The sequence below is a fragment of the Leptodactylus fuscus genome, chromosome 1 (genome assembly GCF_031893055.1).
Source record: "Leptodactylus fuscus isolate aLepFus1 chromosome 1, aLepFus1.hap2, whole genome shotgun sequence".
NCBI lineage: Eukaryota > Metazoa > Chordata > Amphibia > Anura > Leptodactylidae > Leptodactylus > Leptodactylus fuscus.
In genome coordinates, this window is record NC_134265.1 from 53,330,281 (window position 1) to 53,350,709 (window position 20,429).

The 20,429-nt window shown below is 44.9% G+C and overlaps 1 protein-coding gene across 1 annotated transcript in view; it reads right to left on the bottom strand.

Moving 5' to 3' along the window:
- SV2C (synaptic vesicle glycoprotein 2C) overlaps nt 1-20,429 on the bottom strand; it is a 143,563-nt gene that overhangs the window by 24,983 nt on the left and 98,151 nt on the right. Inside the window, exons 5-7 of the mRNA XM_075270604.1 lie at nt 4,332-4,465; nt 2,937-3,026; nt 2,447-2,557 (exon numbers count right to left, since the gene is read on the bottom strand). Of these exons, the coding sequence (XP_075126705.1) occupies nt 2,447-2,557; nt 2,937-3,026; nt 4,332-4,465 (335 nt within the window). The remainder of the gene's footprint in view (nt 1-2,446; nt 2,558-2,936; nt 3,027-4,331; nt 4,466-20,429) is intronic.

Genomic DNA, 20,429 nt, shown 5'->3' on the forward strand with positions numbered 1-20,429 from the left:
TTTTTTTTTTTTCAGATAACTTTGCGGAGTACCGTTCCTCTAATTTCCATATATTGACAGCTGGGTGTTATCAATTGGGGACATATCCCAAGACACTCTCACATTGTCAAGTCAGTGCTGACTATGCCAAACCGTTTAGGGCTTTTGACAAAAGGAAGGATAATATCAATTTAATTCTGAATCTTCAGGAAGAATACAAAAGGAAGAGCACAGAGCTATAAGAAAAGATGCAACAGAACTGCATGTCAGGAAAGAAGGTTTGGTGCACTCTAAGCTGTTGTTACTACTGTAGGTTACATTGTATATAGTGTTTTATTTGTATATATTTATCCCTATGTAATTTATTGATTAGTGCATGTCTGGCTGGTGCAGGTCATCGCATGGACATTGCTTTGGGAAGCTTCTGAAAAACGGATTAATAGGTGGAACAGAATGAACCCTAAGAGTTACACTATGGAAGAAGCTAAGCGTTGATCTCCAGTGGTGCAAACCATTGACATTGGAGTTGCCCAAGCTACGCATGTTGTTATACTATTTAAGGACCCTTTCCCAAACTTGGGAAGTTCAGAGGGGCCGCTTGTAAAGCTTGCTTGAGCGGAGCAACAATTTGCTGTTTAGGGGTCTGCAAAGAAAGATGGGTTAGCTTAAGGCTAGGAGGCATCTCAGCAATCCTTAAGGATGTCAACTGGTTCTAGGAACTGGGAATCACGAGGATCCCATCCAGTAGTGACATGGGTTTTTTGTAGGTAGGTGTCATATTCATGATGCTAACAGAAGCACTGTTTGTGTTACATGGAGAACTATTCCCTGGCTCCACTTCTACATTCTCCTGTTCAGGTAATGTCCATCCTGTCTTCCATAGTGTGACTACCTTCTATCCGGAAAAGAACCTTGTAGTGAAGTCCTCTATGTCTGACTGTCAAAGAGCTTGGTATGTAATCTACATATGATAGGGAGTGTTATATAACATTGCTCTGGTTCCAGAAATATTGATGACATTATTTTCTGATACGGATATCAAAGAGACAGATCTCATAGCTCTGCATCATCACTGGGTGGTGAGATCTGCCAGTAGAAGACTATAGAAGTGTACCATTGGGGGTGTTCCTTACTGCCCAGCGATGAAGCTGAGTTGTGAGGCTGGCTTTTCTTACAATGTATTGATATTGGTAGCCAAGAAATGTCCGTAACAAAAACCTGTCTAGGGTAGAACAATAAGCAGTTCACAGATAGTAGTCATACCTGAGCCCTGGACTCTAATGGGATCCTAAAGCCCCTATTCCATGTAACAAAACAGATACAAATTTTATGTCCACCCCATGCCTATTTTACAAGTCAGAGCTGATGTCCTCCTCGTCTGCTAATCCTATGCCCCGGCCACATATTCCTCCTTTATATGCCAAATGAGAGGATCATGACAACGGTACATTATGCATCATCATGCTCGTCCCACCTGTCCTCATGCACCATTTATGGACCTATCTAACGTCACTGATCTGTTTGTAGCCATGGCTGGGATTGTGATTGTGCTAGAAGTTCATACGTTTGATAAACATTACGTGCAGACTGGCACAATGCACTTCACCTTAAATTGCCATCTGCTTAATATTTTAAAGGATGAATGAGCCGGAATTAATGCAACTCGCACTTTTCGGAGCTAATATTAGCTAATGCTGGGTTTGCTTTTTAAGATTGCAGCAGATTTTATCTAAAGGCAGCTAGATCTATCTAGTGACACAGAAGGAAAGGATTTGGAGATCGTATCATTGCTGGTATCGGGGTAATCTCAGATTAAGCAGACATTTGATGTTGTAAATCTAGGGGATTTTGATACTAGTAGATCGGTATCATTGGTTACATGTAGGTCTGAGCCCAGAATAGGATTATACAGATCAGGATTATACTAGAAACTGTGTTTTTGCTTTCCATGGAATGAGATGGGGCTGATTTGGGATATGGTAGAAGTAGATATTGTGAAGGATAGACACACACTTTATTAGTTTGAGCAAAACAATATTATTGTATAATAAAATAATAAAATTCTAATATAGTTGACTCACAATTGAATAGAATCTAATCAGTCCAATGTTCTTGATCATTTCAATGCAAAAGAAATACTTTCCACCACCTCCAACAAGTCCAACTCATTACATAATTTAATAGGTGCAGATTCCAGCACCGTTGGAATTGTTTTCTCTAACCCCACCATTCCTGAGTAATGAATGCTGTTGGTTTTGGTGTCTGATATGCTATTTTGGCTGTGTACTGTCAGTTGGCCGGTGTTATTACATGTAGGGTAGACACACGTAATAACCCATGAACAACCTATATTGTGCAAAGGTCCGGAGGATATAAAATAAGAGAGTAACCAAACCTTATATGTCTTACAGGACTGTAATAAGGTTCTTACTGGTCTCTAGTCAATTGACTGTTCTTATGTACTTACACCATATAGTTCAGTGCGGACCCTGACAAAGCCTCTTCTGTACCAAGTGCCCGTGTCTGTCTCAATTTCAATGAGCTCATCTATTTGTTTAGGAGTCTTAATTCTCTGAACCTGCAAAAACAATAAAACCAACATAAAAAATAATAACAGTATTATTCTAATAAATAAATGTGATAACCATAAATAACTCTGCTTCTTATATATCCCTAATATATCCTGACTAGTGAGGACACTAGCATCCTCTTATACTTAGAAAAATAGTTAATGTTGTAGACCTCATTCACACTAGTTTTTATTTGCAGTATGTTTTACAGAAAACTGAAAGCTGCTTATTGTATGTTATGTCTTTATAGAATTCTATGATTTTTGTGCATCCAAAAAAAACAAAACAAACAAAAAATACCAGCAGACCATACAGTATCTGATGTGAGATTTTAAGGGTATACAATATATAAGCAAATTATAGGAAACAACCTTTCCTGAGACTCACCGTAAATACTTTCTCTGGTTGTCCACGAGCCCTCATATTTGTGTCATGAATTTGTTTCAAGATCATCCAGGCTTCATCATGTTTTCCAACCTATACCAATGAAATAATATATGTGTATAAAGAATGATGGACTGCATATAGTGGATCAATTAAATCTATCTATCTCTGTAATATCTATCATATCTATCTCTCAATACATTATATCTATCTGTCTCTCATTGCATTATCTATCGATCTATCTATCTATCTAATAACTATCTATCATCTATCTAACAACTAGCTATCTCTCATGACATTATCTATCTATCTATCTATCTATCTATCTATCTATCTACCTAATATCTATCTATCTATCTATCTATCTACCTAATATCTATCTATCTATCTATCTATCTATCTATCTATGCCACATCTATCTATAAAAAAAAAACAAAAAAAAAAACTTTGATAGTCTTCAGTAGTTGATACCTTTTTAATGGCTAACTAATAATGATGACAGATTACAACATTTCGGAACCTGTCATCATTATTAGTTAGCCATTAAAAAGGTATCAACTACTGAAGACTATCAAAGTTTTTTGTTTTTTTATATTTCCTACCCACTGGCTAACACGGTACGAGAACAAATATTTTCCTTATACATCTATCTATGTCGTATGTATGTATATCTATCTATGTCATATCTATCTATCTATCTATCTATCTATCTATCTATCTATCTATCTAAGTAATATCTATCTATATCCACCTCTATATCATTCTCACTTTTTTTCTATTAAAGGGATTACAGTATCAGGGAAACACCTTTTGATATACTCTTCTAAAGAGGACCTTTCACCTCCTGGGGACATGCGGTTTTATACACCACTAGAAAGCCGACAGTGCACTGAATTCAGCGGCTTTCCCTTTCTGTGTCCCTGGTGAAGAGCTATTGGTGCCTGTACCGTAGCTCTTCACTGTCAGAAGGGGGTTTCTGACAGTCAGTCAGGAATATTCTTCCGCACAGTAGTTTCTATAGTGCTGTACTGTGAGAGGGGGCGTTGCTTACCTCCCAGTGATGACGCTGAGCAGTGAGGAACACCCCTCCAGTACTCGTCTATGGACGAGAACTATCAGGAGGGGAGGGGGGCGTTTCTCCCCGCTCTCACAGTACAGCGCTATAGGCGCTGCTGTGAGGAAGGGCATTCCTGACTGACTGTCAGAAACTCCCTTCTGACGGTACGGTACCGATAACTCTTCACCGGGAGCACCGAATGTGAAAGCCGATAGCGTGCTGAATTCTACAGCCCCCCAATGGGAACCCATTCACATTAAATAGATGCTGCTATCAAACCAGACAGCTGACATACATCTACTTTATTTTCTAGGTGTTGTAGTTCTCATTTTAGATCTTACCTCTAAAAGGAATCGTGGACTTTCTGGCATAAATGTGAGCGCCACAACCGCAGAGACACAAGGTAGTGCACAGACAATGACGAAAACCCTCCAGCTGTGGAACTGATAGGCTGAACCCATACTGAAACTCCATCCTAAAAAAAAAAAGAACATTTCTAATTTCATCAAACTACAGTTTCATACAGTTTGATGCTTATTACACCTTATTTACTGAAATCTGCCCCCTGTCAGCTATCCACATACTATATTATATCGCAGGCAGATTCAATTTTATACATCAAATACATTAATACAGGGAATACAACAAAACTGACATATAACTAGGATTTTCTACATACATTGGTCTTCCCTGGACCAAAACAAGACTCAACATACAATGCTTACATACTGCATTTTGGTCATTTCAATGATAAAATCCATGTATTTAGACGCCAGGTGTGAGCAGCTCCATGTTATTTTTTGGATGCGTGTACTTACTGCTAAACCCGCCCTATTCAGAATGAATTTCCAGAGCAGAAATTTCTGCAACAAATCAACTGCATGTGAATATTCCCTAGACGTTAAATCACTATTACTTTCCTTTTATTATTTTTGCCCTTTACTTGACACTCAAATACATTGTAAATTATTCCGAAAAGATTTTGCATCTTAAGATTTTTCCATTCCCTCTTAGTCCATTCTATTCATTATACTGTGTCCTTCAGTGACATGTCAGTGATCCCTGCTGAGCACGGCTGCCATAGTATCCTGCCTATTCTCCATCCAGACGATATACCATCTATCACTACATCCACGGTGCAGGTTTATCTCCGTCACCCTTTAGCTCACAATAAGTGCAATGAATGTAGATTTCTACTTGGCTATAATCGCGGCATAATGCAGAAAGTGGCCTTGATAAGATGATTAATGAGCTGCGGCTGACTCACTTTTTCCATCCAAATATTGAAGCGGCAGTGAATGTGTTTCCGCCCTTTGTATTACGTGTTTATCTTATCTGCTACAGTCAAGGATTCAACCATTTAATTACTTTTTCCTTAACACTTGTAAAGGGCTTTTTCTCCTATGGTTTACCAACTGGCTCCAGATATTTAATACAATACATCTTTGGGATACAATCAGTGAGGTTCCCCATTGAGCACAGTATTAAATAGGCTTAATAACAATATTCTGCAGCTTCTTGATATGGTTCTTTATTCATCTTTTCTGTATATATTATAATAGTATTCTTTACACTGTCATCCAAAGAAACAATCAGATCCCTGATCTTTGGAAACAATCGAAATGTTGGAAAAATGCATGTTAAATTCCTAAATTGTCTACACAAATCAGACTATCATGGAGAAAGCCTTTGCATGAAAACATAGGATCCATCAGACCATGCGTGCTGTACTTGTGATCCTGTGAAAAGAATATTTAGACAATTTTTCCTTGATGGAAAAAAGAAAACTCACTCTAGTGTGACCTTTAGAAAGGTAGCTCCCTATAGATCAATACCTGTTTTCTATGAAACTTGAGAACTCACTCTAGTGCCACCTTTTGAAAGGCAGCTCCCTATAGATCAATGCCTGTTTTTTTATGAAAGAGGAAAACTCACTCTAGTGCCACCTTTTGAAAGGTAGCTCCCTATAGATCAAGGCCTGTTTTTTATGAAACAGGAGAACTCACTTTAGTGCCACCTTTTGAAAGGTAGCTTTTTATTGATAATGCCTGTTTTCTATGAAACAGGAAAACTCACTTTAGTGCCACCTTTTGAAAGGTAGCTCCCTAGAGATCAATGCCTGGTTTTCTATGAAACAGAAGAACTCACTCTAGTGCTACCTATTTAAATGTAGCTCCCTAGAGATCAATGCCTGGTTTTCTGTGAAACCTAGAGACAATTGCCAGAATTATTGATTCCTCTACACCAGTTTTTCCATTCTGCACCTCAAGTTTCACAGCAGGAGAGCCAGTCGGAAACACTTCAGCCAAACATATTTATTAGAGCTCATGCCAGTTTTCTAATCTGAGTGATAATGGAAATCTTCACCATTTCCTAACTTGCATAGATCTCCATTCTGGAGCATGGGTGTTCACCTGTTTTATGAAACATCAGTCTTAGGGGGCGTTCACACTAGCGTCGGTGTCCGACAGCTAGTGTCCGATGCTAATGTCCGCGCAAAATCTTGCAAAAACTAGCTGTGTCCGTTACATTTTGCATTGATTTAATAGGACATTGTGTGCGTTCTTTTACGGTCCGTGGGTGTCCTCAAGTGTCCGTTCAGAAAGATGTCCAATCTTTCAAGTGGACAGCAAAAACCAGCATGTAGCTCTATAGGGAGCTACCTTCCAAAGGTGGGTGAGTGGTCAAGGAAAGCTTATATAAACATATTCCTGTAAAGTGACCTGTAAAGTGTGTATTATGTCAATATTGTAACATTATCTACACCATGTGCACTATCCTGGTACTGTCATAGCATTGCGTAAATTCACTATTTTTACATCATAATCCCTGTATTGTGACATCACTGTGTACTTTACCCCTGAACTCTGATTACTCAGACACCACTATGTATAATATAACTGTACTGTGCCATCACTGTGTATATTATCCTTTTACTGTGACATCACTGTGTACATTATCCCTGTACTGTGACATCACTGTGTGTATTATCCCTGTACTGTGCCATCACTGTGTATATTATCCTTTTACTGTGACATCACTGTGTACATTATCCCTGGTTTGTGACATCACTGTGTACATTATCCCTGGTTTGTAACATCACTGTGTACATTATCCCTGGTTTGTGACATCACTGTGTGTATTATCCCTGTTTTGTGACATCACTGTGAAATCTTATCCCTGTACTCTGACTACTCTGACATCACTATATATAATATAACTGTACTGTGACATTACTCTGTATATTATCCTTCTACTGTGGCATCACTGTGTACATAATCCCTGTACCATGACATCACTGTTTGCATTATCCCTGTACTGTTAAATCACTGTGTACATAATCCCTGTACCGTGACATCACTGTGTACATAATCCCTGTACCGTTACATCACTGTGTACATTATCTCGGTTTTGTGACATCACTGTGTACTTTATCCCTGTACTCTGACTACTCAGACATCACTATGTATAATATAACTGTACTGTGACATCACTGAGTATATTATCCTTCTACTGTGACATCGCTGTGGGCATTGTCCCTGTATTGTGACATCACTGAATACATTGCATTATCTCTGTGCATTAGAGAGACCAGGTTATGCATAAACTTCTCTGAACTTCTTGCTGAAAGTTGTCAGGTTGTAGTAGGGTTCTATAGTTAGTTACTAGAGATGAGCGAACAGTGTTCTATCGAACTCATGTTCGATCGGATATTAGGCTGTTCGGCATGTTCGAATCGAATCGAACACCGCGTGGTAAAGTGCGCCATTACTCGATTCCCCTCCCACCTTCCCTGGCGCCTTTTTTGCTCCAATAACAGCGCAGGGTAGGTGGGACAGGAACTACGACACCGGTGACGTTGAAAAAAGTAGGCAAAACCCATTGGCTGCCGAAAACATGTGACCTCTAATTTAAAAGAACAGCGCCGCCCAGGTTCGCGTCATTCTGAGCTTGCAATTCACCGAGGACGGAGGTTTCCGTCCAGCTAGCTAGGGCTTAGATTCTGGGTAGGCAGGGACAGGCTAGGATAGGAAGGAGAAGACAACCAACAGCTCTTGTAAGAGCTAAATTCCAGGGAGAAGCTTGTCAGTGTAACGTGGCACTGACGGGCTCAATCGCCGCAACCCAGCTTTCCCAGGATCCTGAATGGAATACACTGTCAGTGTATTCCCGTATACCCGATATATACCCCGATACCCGTTCCAACGGTGTGCCCCCCCACCTTCACCCCAGAAATACCCTGCAAGTCCCCTAGCAATAGAATTGGGGCTATATACACCCACAATTTTTACTACTGGTATACAGTGCCATTGTCTGACTGGGAATTCAAAGAATATATTGGGAATACAAATACCCTCATTTCTTGCTACTGCCATATAGTGCCAGTTTCTGACTGGTAATTCAAAGAATATATTGGGGTTACGTGCACCCACAATTTTTACTACTGGTATACAGTGCCATTGTCTGACTGGGAATTCAAAGAATATATTGGGAATACAAATACCCTCATTTCTTGCTACTGCCATATAGTGCCAGTGTCTGACTGGGAATTCAAAGAATATATTGGGGTTACGTGCACCCACAATTTTTACTACTGGTATACAGTGCCATTGTCTGACTGGGAATTCAAAGAATATATTGGGAATACAAATACCCTCATTTCTTGCTACTGCCATATAGTGCCAGTGTCTGACTGGGAATTCAAAGAATATATTGGGGTTACGTGCACCCACAATTTTTACTACTGGTATACAGTGCCATTGTCTGACTGGGAATTCAAAGAATATATTGGGAATACAAATACCCTCATTTCTTGCTACTGCCATATAGTGCCAGTGTCTGACTGGGAATTCAAAGAATATATTGGGGTTACGTGCACCCACAATTTTTACTACTGGTATACAGTGCCATTGTCTGACTGGGAATTCAAAGAATATATTGGGAATACAAATACCCTCATTTCTTGCTACTGCCATATAGTGCCAGTGTCTGACTGGTAATTCAAAGAATATATTGGGGTTACGTGCACCCACAATTTTTACTACTGGTATACAGTGCCATTGTCTGACTGGGAATTCAAAGAATATATTGGGAATACAAATACCCTCATTTCTTGCTACTGCCATATAGTGCCAGTGTCTGACTGGGAATTCAAAGAATATATTGGGGTTACGTGCACCCACAATTTTTACTACTGGTATACAGTGCCATTGTCTGACTGGGAATTCAAAGAATATATTGGGGTTATAAATACCCTCATTTCTTGCTACTGCCATATAGTGCCAGTTTCTGACTGGTAATTCAAAGAATATATTGGGGTTACGTGCACCCACAATTTTTACTACTGGTATACAGTGCCATTGTCTGACTGGGAATTCAAAGAATATATTGGGGTTATAAATACCCTCATTTCTTGCTACTGCCATATAGTGCCAGTTTCTGACTGGTAATTCAAAGAATATATTGGGGTTACGTGCACCCACAATTTTTACTACTGGTATACAGTGCCATTGTCTGACTGGGAATTCAAAGAATATATTGGGGTTATAAATACCCTCATTTCTTGCTACTGCCATATAGTGCCAGTTTCTGACTGGTAATTCAAAGAATATATTGGGGTTACGTGCACCCACAATTTTTACTACTGGTATACAGTGCCATTGTCTGACTGGGAATTCAAAGAGTATATTGGGAATACAAATACCCTCATTTCTTGCTACTGCCATATAGTGCCAGTTTCTGACTGGGAATTCAAAGAATATATTGGGGTTACGTGCACCCACAATTTTTACTACTGGTATACAGTGCCATTGTCTGACTGGGAATTCAAAGAATATATTGGGGTTATAAATACCCTCATTTCTTGCTACTGCCATATAGTGCCAGTTTCTGACTGGTAATTCAAAGAATATATTGGGGTTACGTGCACCCACAATTTTTACTACTGGTATACAGTGCCATTGTCTGACTGGGAATTCAAAGAATATATTGGGGTTATAAATACCCTCATTTCTTGCTACTGCCATATAGTGCCAGTTTCTGACTGGTAATTCAAAGAATATATTGGGGTTACGTGCACCCACAATTTTTACTACTGGTATACAGTGCCATTGTCTGACTGGGAATTCAAAGAGTATATTGGGAATACAAATACCCTCATTTCTTGCTACTGCCATATAGTGCCAGTGTCTGACTGGGAATTCAAAGAATATATTGGGGTTACGTGCACCCACAATTTTTACTACTGGTATACAGTGCCAATTTCTAACTAGGAATTCAAAATGCGCAAGGCTCCCGGAAAGGGACGTGGACGAGGCCGTGGGCGAGGTCGGGGGAATGGTTCTGGGGAGCAAGGTAGCAGTGAAGCCACAGGGCATCCCGTGCCTACTCCTGTGGGGCAGCAAGCATTGCGCCACTCCACAGTGCCAGGGTTGCTTGCCACATTAACTAAACTGCAGGGTACAAACCTTAGTAGGCCCGAGAACCAGGAACAGGTCTTGCAATGGCTGTCAGAGAACGCTTACAGCACATTGTCCAGCAGCCAGTCAGACTCTGCCTCCTCTCCTCCTATTACCCAACAGTCTTGTCTTCCTTCCTCCCAAAATTCCGAAGCTTTACAGAACAATAACCCAAACTGTCCCTGCTCCCCAGAGCTGTTCTCCGCTCCTTTCATTGTCCCTCAACCTGCCTCTCCACGTCACGATTCCACGAACCTAACAGAGGAGCATCTGTGTCCAGATGCTCAAACACTAGAGTCTCCTCCATCTCCGTTCGATTTGGTGGTGGATGACCAGCAACCCACCCTCATCGACGATGATGTGACGCAGTTGCCGTCAGGGCATCCAGTTGACCGGCGCATTGTGCGGGAGGAGGAGATGAGACAGGAGTTGGAAGAGGAAGTGGTGGATGATGAGGACACTGACCCGACCTGGACAGGGGGGATGTCAAGCGGGGAAAGTAGTGTGGATGTTGAGGCAGGTGCAGCACCAAAAAGGGTAGCTAGAGGCAGAGGCAGAGGTCAGCAGCTTAGGCGAAGCCAGGCCACACCCGGAATCTCCCAAGATGTTCCAGTTCGTACCCAGCCCCGAAAAACTCCCACCTCGAGGGCACGTTTCTCGAAGGTGTGGAGTTTTTTCAAGGAATGCGCCGAGGACAGATATAGTGTTGTCTGCACAATTTGCCTCTCGAAATTGATTAGGGGCTCTGAGAAGAGCAACCTGTCCACCACTTCAATGCGCCGTCATTTGGAATCCAAGCACTGGAATCAGTGGCAGGCAGCAACGGCAGGACAAAGGCCGCCTGCCGTTCACGCCACTGCCACTGCCTCTGCCACTGCCTCTGCCTCTGCCACTGCCACTGCTGACTGTGCTGGCGATGCACTCCAGAGGACGAGCCAGGACACCACTTCATCTGCCTCCGCCACTTTGTTGACTTCTACCTCATCCTCCCCTGGTCCTGTCTTATCTCCTTCTCCTGCACCATCAAAGGCACCATCAGGCGTTTCTTTACAACAACCCACCATCTCTCAGACATTGGAGCGGCGGCAGAAATACACTGCTAACCACCCACACGCGCAAGCCTTGAACGCCAACATCGCTAAACTGCTGGCCCAGGAGATGTTGGCGTTCCGGCTTGTTGAAACTCCCGCCTTCCTGGACCTGATGGCAACTGCGGCACCTCGCTATGCCGTCCCTAGCCGTCACTACTTCTCCCGGTGTGCCGTCCCCGCCTTGCACCAGCACGTGTCACTCAACATCAGGCGGGCCCTTAGTTCCGCGCTTTGCACAAAGGTCCACTTGACCACCGACGCGTGGACAAGTGCATGCGGACAGGGACGCTACATTTCACTGACGGCACACTGGGTGAATGTAGTTGAGGCTGGGACTGCTTCCCAAACTGGCCCGGTGTACCTCGTCTCCCCGCCTAACATTCCTGGCAGGGACACGAGAAGAACACCCCCCTCCTCCTCCTCCTCTACCGCCTCCTCCTCCGCCACCGCCTCCTCCTCCGCCACCGCCTCCTCCTCCGCTGTTAGATTGACCCCAGCTACGAGTTGGAAACGTTGCAGCACTGGCGTTGGTAGACGTCAGCAGGCTGTGCTGAAGCTGATCAGCTTAGGGGACAGACAGCACACTGCCTCCGAGGTGAGGGATGCCCTCCTCGATGAGACGGCAATATGGTTTGAGCCGCTGCACCTGGGCCCAGGCATGGTCGTTTGTGATAACGGCCGGAACCTGGTAGCAGCTCTGGAGCTTGCCGGACTCCAACATGTTCCATGCCTGGCCCACGTCTTCAACCTAGTGGTGCAACGTTTCCTAAAGAGCTACCCCAATGTTCCAGAGCTACTGGTGAAAGTGCGGCGCATGTGCGCCCACTTTCGCAAGTCGACAGTAGCCGCTGCTAGCTTAAAATCTCTCCAGCAACGCCTGCATGTGCCACAACACCGGCTTTTGTGCGACGTCCCCACACGCTGGAACTCAACGTTTCAGATGTTGAATAGAGTGGTTGAGCAGCAGAGACCTTTGATGGAATACCAGCTACAAAACCCTAGGGTGCCACAAAGTCAGCTGCCTCAGTTTCACATCCATGAGTGGCCATGGATGAGAGACCTTTGTGACATCCTACGGGTCTTTGAGGAGTCCACAAGGAGGGTGAGCTCTGAGGATGCGATGGTGAGCCTTACAATCCCGCTCTTGTGTGTTCTGAGAGAATCCCTGATTGACATCAGGGATAACTCAGATCACACAGAGGAGTTAGGGATAGCATCCGATCCGTCACAGCTGGAGAGTAGGTCCACACATCTGTCCGCTTCACTGCGTTTAATGGAGGAGGAGGAGGAGGAGGAGGAGGAAGAAGAGTTGTCCGATGATGTGATGGTGATACAGGAGGCTTCCGGGCAACTTCGAATCGTCCCATTGTTGCAGCGCGGATGGGTAGACATGGAGGATGAGGAGGAAATGGAGATTGAACTTTCCGGTGGGGCCAGAGGAGTCATGCCAACTAACACTGTGGCAGACATGGCTGAGTTCATGTTGGGGTGCTTTACAACCGACAAGCGTATTGTCAAAATCATGGAGGACAACCAGTACTGGATCTTTGCTATCCTTGACCCCCGGTATAAAAACAACATCTCGTCTTTTATTCCGGTAGAGGGGAGGGCCAATCGCATCAATGCTTGCCACAGGCAATTGGTGCAGAATATGATGGAGATGTTTCCAGCATGTGACGTTGGCGGCAGGGAGGGCAGTTCCTCCAGTAGGCAACCAAGTTCTCACCGGTCCACACAAACGAGGGGCACACTGTCTAAGGTCTGGGACACCTTGATGGCACCCCCTCGCCAAAGTGCCGCCACGGAGGGTCCTAGTGTCACCAGGCGTGAGAAGTATAGGCGCATGTTGCGGGAATACCTTTCCGACCACAGCCCTGTCCTCTCCGACCCCTCTGCGCCCTACACGTATTGGGTGTCGAAGTTGGACCTGTGGCTTGAACTTGCCCTATATGCCTTGGAGGTGCTGTCCTGTCCTGCCGCCAGCGTCCTATCTGAGAGGGTGTTCAGTGCAGCCGGTGGCATCATCACTGACAAGCGCACCCGTCTGTCAGCTGAGAGTGCCGACCGGCTCACTTTGATAAAAATGAACCACCACTGGATAGAGCCTTCATTTTTGTGCCCACCTGTGTAAAGCACCCCAACATGAAACTCCATGTCTGTACTCAACCTCTCCAATTCCTCCGCATCCTCATACTCATCCACCATAAGCGTTGCACAATTCTGCTAATACTAGGCTCCCTCCAACATGATTTCCCCCAACTCTGCTGGTTAGAGGCTCCCTCCACCCTGATTTCCACCAACTCTGCTGGTTAGAGGCTCCCTCCACCCTGCTTTCCCACAACTCTGCTGGTTAGAGGCTCCTTCCACCATGAATTTGCCCAAACTGGGCTGTTTAGAGGCTCCCTCCACCATGAATTGGTCCAAACTGGGCTGGTTAGAGGCTCCCTCCACCATTAATTGGTCCAAACTGGGCTGGTTAGAGGCTCCCTCCACCATGAATTTGCCCAAACTGGGCTGTTTAGAGGCTCCCTCCACCATGAATTTGCCCAAACTGGGCTGTTTAGAGGCTCCCTCCACCATGAATTGGTCCAAACTGGGTTTTTTAGAGGCTCCCTCCACCATGAATTGGTCCAAACTGGGCTGGTTAGAGGCTCCCTCCACCATGAATTGGTCCAAACTGGGGTGGTTAGAGGCTCCCTCCACCATTAATTGGTCCAAACTGGGCTGGTTAGAGGCTCCCTCCACCATTAATTGGTCCAAACTGGGCTGGTTAGAGGCTCCCTCCACCATGAATTTGCCCAAACTGGGCTGTTTAGAGGCTCCCTCCACCATGAATTTGCCCAAACTGGGCTGTTTAGAGGCTCCCTCCACCATGAATTGGTCCAAACTGGGTTTTTTAGAGGCTCCCTCCACCATGAATTGGTCCAAACTGGGCTGGTTAGAGGCTCCCTCCACCATGAATTGGTCCAAACTGGGGTGGTTAGAGGCTCCCTCCACCATTAATTGGTCCAAACTGGGCTGGTTAGAGGCTCCCTCCACCATTAATTGGTCCAAACTGGGCTGGTTAGAGGCTCCCTCCACCATGAATTTGCCCAAACTGGGCTGTTTAGAGGCTCCCTCCACCATGAATTGGTCCAAACTGGGTTTTTTAGAGGCTCCCTCCACCATGAATTGGTCCAAACTGGGCTGGTTAGAGGCTCCCTCCACCATGAATTGGTCCAAACTGGGGTGGTTAGAGGCTCCCTCCACCATGAATTGGTCCAAACTGGGGTTTTTAGAGGCTCCCTCCACCATGAATTGGTCCAAACTTGGCTGTTTAGAGGCTCCCTCCACCATGAATTGGTCCAAACTGGGGTGGTTAGAGGCTCCCTCCACCATTAATTGGTCCAAACTGGGCTGGTTAGAGGCTCCCTCCACCATTAATTGGTCCAAACTGGGCTGGTTAGAGGCTCCCTCCACCATGAATTGGTCCAAACTGGGTTTTTTAGAGGCTCCCTCCACCATGAATTTGCCCAAACTGGGCTGTTTAGAGGCTCCCTCCACCATGAATTGGTCCAAACTGGGCTGGTTAGAGGCTCCCTCCACCATGAATTTCCCAAAACTTGGCTGTTTAGAGGCTCCCTCCACCATTAATTGGTCCAAACTGGGCTGGTTAGAGGCTCCCTCCACCATGAATTGGTCCAAACTGGGGTTTTTAGAGGCTCCCTCCACCATGAATTGGTCCAAACTTGGCTGTTTAGAGGCTCCCTCCACCATGAATTGGTCCAAACTGGGGTGGTTAGAGGCTCCCTCCACCATTAATTGGTCCAAACTGGGCTGGTTAGAGGCTCCCTCCACCATTAATTGGTCCAAACTGGGCTGGTTAGAGGCTCCCTCCACCATGAATTTGCCCAAACTGGGCTGTTTAGAGGCTCCCTCCACCATGAATTTGCCCAAACTGGGCTGGTTAGAGGCTCCCTCCACCATGAATTGGTCCAAACGGGTTTTTAGAGGCTCCCTTCACCATGAATTGGTCCAAACTTGGCTGTTTAGAGGCTCCCTCCACCATGAATTGGTCCAAACTGGGGTGGTTAGAGGCTCCCTCCACCATTAATTGGTCCAAACTGGGCTGGTTAGAGGCTCCCTCCACCATTAATTGGTCCAAACTGGGCTGGTTAGAGGCTCCCTCCACCATGAATTGGTCCAAACTGGGGTTTTTAGAGGCTCCCTCCACCATGAATTGGTCCAAACTTGGCTGTTTAGAGGCTCCCTCCACCATTAATTGGTCCAAACTGGGCTGGTTAGAGGCTCCCTCCACCATGAATTGGTCCAAACTGGGTTTTTTAGAGGCTCCCTCCACCATGAATTTGCCCAAACTGGGCTGTTTAGAGGCTCCCTCCACCATGAATTGGTCCAAACTGGGTTTTTTAGAGGCTCCCTCCACCATGAATTGGTCCAAACTGGGCTGGTTAGAGGCTCCCTCCACCATGAATTGGTCCAAACTGGGGTGGTTAGAGGCTCCCTCCACCATTAATTGGTCCAAACTGGGCTGGTTAGAGGCTCCCTCCACCATTAATTGGTCCAAACTGGGCTGGTTAGAGGCTCCCTCCACCATTAATTGGTCCAAACTGGGCTGGTTAGAGGCTCCCTCCACCATGAATTTGCCCAAACTGGGCTGTTTAGAGGCTCCCTCCACCATGAATTTGCCCAAACTGGGCTGGTTAGAGGCTCCCTCCACCATGAATTGGTCCAAACGGGTTTTTAGAGGCTCCCTCCACCATGAATTGGTCCAAACTGGGCTGGTTAGAGGCTCCCTCCACCATGAATTTCCCAAAACTTGGCTGTTTAGAGGCTCCCTCCACCATTAATTGGTCCAAACTGGGCTGGTTAGAGGCTCCCTCCACCATGAATTGGTCCAAACTGGGGTTTTTAGAGGCTCCCTCCACCATGAATTGGTCCAAACTTGGCTGTTTAGAGGCTCCCTCCACCATGAATTGGTCCAAACTGGGGTGGTTAGAGGCTCCCTCCACCATTAATTGGTCCAAACTGGGCTGGTTAGAGGCTCCCTCCACCATTAATTGGTCCAAACTGGGCTGGTTAGAGGCTCCCTCCACCATGAATTTGCCCAAACTGGGCTGTTTAGAGGCTCCCTCCACCATGAATTTGCCCAAACTGGGCTGGTTAGAGGCTCCCTCCACCATGAATTGGTCCAAACGGGTTTTTAGAGGCTCCCTTCACCATGAATTGGTCCAAACTTGGCTGTTTAGAGGCTCCCTCCACCATGAATTGGTCCAAACTGGGGTGGTTAGAGGCTCCCTCCACCATTAATTGGTCCAAACTGGGCTGGTTAGAGGCTCCCTCCACCATTAATTGGTCCAAACTGGGCTGGTTAGAGGCTCCCTCCACCATGAATTGGTCCAAACTGGGGTTTTTAGAGGCTCCCTCCACCATGAATTGGTCCAAACTTGGCTGTTTAGAGGCTCCCTCCACCATTAATTGGTCCAAACTGGGCTGGTTAGAGGCTCCCTCCACCATGAATTGGTCCAAACTGGGTTTTTTAGAGGCTCCCTCCACCATGAATTTGCCCAAACTGGGCTGTTTAGAGGCTCCCTCCACCATGAATTGGTCCAAACTGGGTTTTTTAGAGGCTCCCTCCACCATGAATTGGTCCAAACTGGGCTGGTTAGAGGCTCCCTCCACCATGAATTGGTCCAAACTGGGGTGGTTAGAGGCTCCCTCCACCATTAATTGGTCCAAACTGGGCTGGTTAGAGGCTCCCTCCACCATTAATTGGTCCAAACTGGGCTGGTTAGAGGCTCCCTCCACCATTAATTGGTCCAAACTGGGCTGGTTAGAGGCTCCCTCCACCATGAATTTGCCCAAACTGGGCTGTTTAGAGGCTCCCTCCACCATGAATTTGCCCAAACTGGGCTGGTTAGAGGCTCCCTCCACCATGAATTGGTCCAAACTGGGGTTTTTAGAGGCTCCCTCCACCATGAATTGGTCCAAACTTGGCTGTTTAGAGGCTCCCTCCACCATTAATTGGTCCAAACTGGGCTGGTTAGAGGCTCCCTCCACCATGAATTGGTCCAAACTGGGTTTTTTAGAGGCTCCCTCCACCATGAATTTGCCCAAACTGGGCTGTTTAGAGGCTCCCTCCACCATGAATTGGTCCAAACTGGGGTGGTTAGAGGCTCCCTCCACCATTAATTGGTCCAAACTGGGCTGGTTAGAGGCTCCCTCCACCATTAATTGGTCCAAACTGGGCTGGTTAGAGGCTCCCTCCACCATGAATTTGCCCAAACTGGGCTGGTTAGAGGCTCCCTCCACCATGAATTGGTCCAAACTGGGTTTTTTAGAGGCTCCCTCCACCATGAATTTGCCCAAACTGGGCTGGTTAGAGGCTCCCTCCACCATGAATTGGTCCAAACTGGGGTTTTTAGAGGCTCCCTCCACCATGAATTTGCCCAAACTCTGCTGGTTAGAGGCTCAATCCACCCTGATTTTCAAAACAAATGTTGGTGCCAACCTCAACTTACTACAAGGGCCAAATTCACTGCTGGTGACAAGCTCTCCTCACTGCAAGTGCCAAATACACATGTTTCAAGGTGTTTTCCTACTGTCAGAGAGGTGGTATTGAGTGTGTAAAGTGTGTAGTTGTTAGGCTGTGATGTTGTGGTAATAGAGGGTCTTTGGTGTGTTAAATGCCCCCAGACATGCTTCCCCTGCTGTCCCAGTGTCATTCCAGAGGTGTTGGCATCATTTCCTGGGGTGTCATAGTGGACTTGGTGACCCTCCAGACACGGATTTGGGTTTCCCCCTTAACGAGTATCTGTTCCCCATAGACTATAATGGGGTTCGAAACCCGTTCGAACACACGAACATTGAGCGGCTGTTCGAATCGAATTTCGAACCTCGAACATTTTAGTGTTCGCTCATCTCTATTAGTTACCTGCTGGACCCCTCATGGCTAGATTTATGCAATATGTCCACTATACATGTCATTTGCCCATCATACTATAATATACTACTATACTATATACTCATAGCAAAATTACAACCTAGGGTGCAAATTATCTAAAAAAAAAGAGTAGCAATAGATGTGTGAGCAGAAAAACACCATTACAAAAATAAATTTTGTGGAGTTTTTACAAGCCCTAAAAGAGCTTTTTCAAGACTATGTGTCAAGGTTATATCCTATTCCCAATTTTATACAATGAGAAAACACTGAAGCCACCCGCTAACTAGTGAAGAGAGTACTGCAGACTTCTAGCCACGATAAAACTGTAATTCACTGCAGAAATTCAATATCACCTTCTCAGTCGGCTGCTTGCAAGGAATGACTAAATGAATCACAAAGAATCACTAATCAGTCAAAGTGATAGATTGGAAAGTAGGAACATTGAAGCAAATATAGTAAAACAAATTACCGTGAAGTCTCATATACTAATGGAACATTACAATTATCACCTCCTGGTTTACATTGTCCTTTGCAATTATTAAAACCAGTCTGAACATTTATTCAATGGAATTCGCATTTATACAATGTCCGTCCTTTGTGTTATAAATGGATCTAACGCTATAGTATTTATAGGTGGTAAAATACGCATTTCTATTAGACAGGTTTGTGGCGCTCGTAGTGACGACGCATTGATTTTCTTAGGTGAATTAGGTAAATGAAAAGGCTCGTGAAAGTAACTAGTATGTAGAATTCACAAGCAAGATAGCAATGAATGATATATAAGGTGTTATTGTTAGACAGAAGCATATTAGACAGATATCTTGGGAATTCACTCCTGGGAATCTTAGTGAAATAATGAGCTAGAACAGTGATTCTTAACCTTGTTTGAGGTACCGAACCCAACAGTTTCATATGCACATTCACCGAACCCTTCTTTAGTGATAAATCAAATATGATTTTTTTCCAAATTCAAGACATAGGTGTATGTTTTTTTTTACTGGTACACAAAATGAACTGTGCATAGGGCCTAGGGTTCGATCAAACCCCTAGTTATGAACCACTGTGCTATCTCCTGGTGAATAGAGTATGAGCAGAATGGCTTCTTGTATGGACCTGAACACCCACACAACGATTTATAAATGTAACCTTAGGCCAGGTTCACACGTGGTGGTAGCTATTTGGGTGTATGTTTGAGGTTGGGGTTGCTTCACTCTGTTGTAGCCTAGTGGATTAGGCGATTATGAAAACAGAACCACCATTTAAGGCCGGGTTCACACGGAGTATTGTGGCATGTCATTTGGTATGTACACGCTGCAAGATCTTTTGCGGGCCATATACGCTCACATTGTTTTCAATGGGAGCTGGTACCGTACACGCGGCGCTATTTTGCGGCCGTGATTTTACGGCGCGTATACGGTACTAGCTCCCATCGAAAACAATGGGAGCGTATATGGCCCGCAAAAGATCCCGTGGCGTGTACATACCAAATGACGAGCCACAATACTCCTTGTGAATCTGGCCTTAAATGGTGGTTCTGCTTTCATAATTGCCTAATCCACTAGGCTACAACGGAGTGAAGCAACCCCAACCTCAAACATACACCCAAATAGCTACCACCACCCACCATTTACATTAGAAGAGACACTAATATAACCAAACCACTTACACTGGGTTCACACCAGTGTCTGGACTCCGTTATGAGGTTTCCGTCTTCTGCATGCAGAAGACGGAATTCTGTCATGCTGAGTCCGGCCTGTATATATCTGTAGAAATATTAAATTTGATAAGATTTAATGGACAAAAAAGTACAGTGCTTCCAAAAAAAAAAAAAAGTTTGTATCTCCAGGTATCTGAGAGAGGGTTTCTTGCCCATGATCCGCATTTGAAGAAACTATAATCCAGCCTCCTTTGGGCAACCTTTCACCCATGACCAGGCATGGTCTATTACAT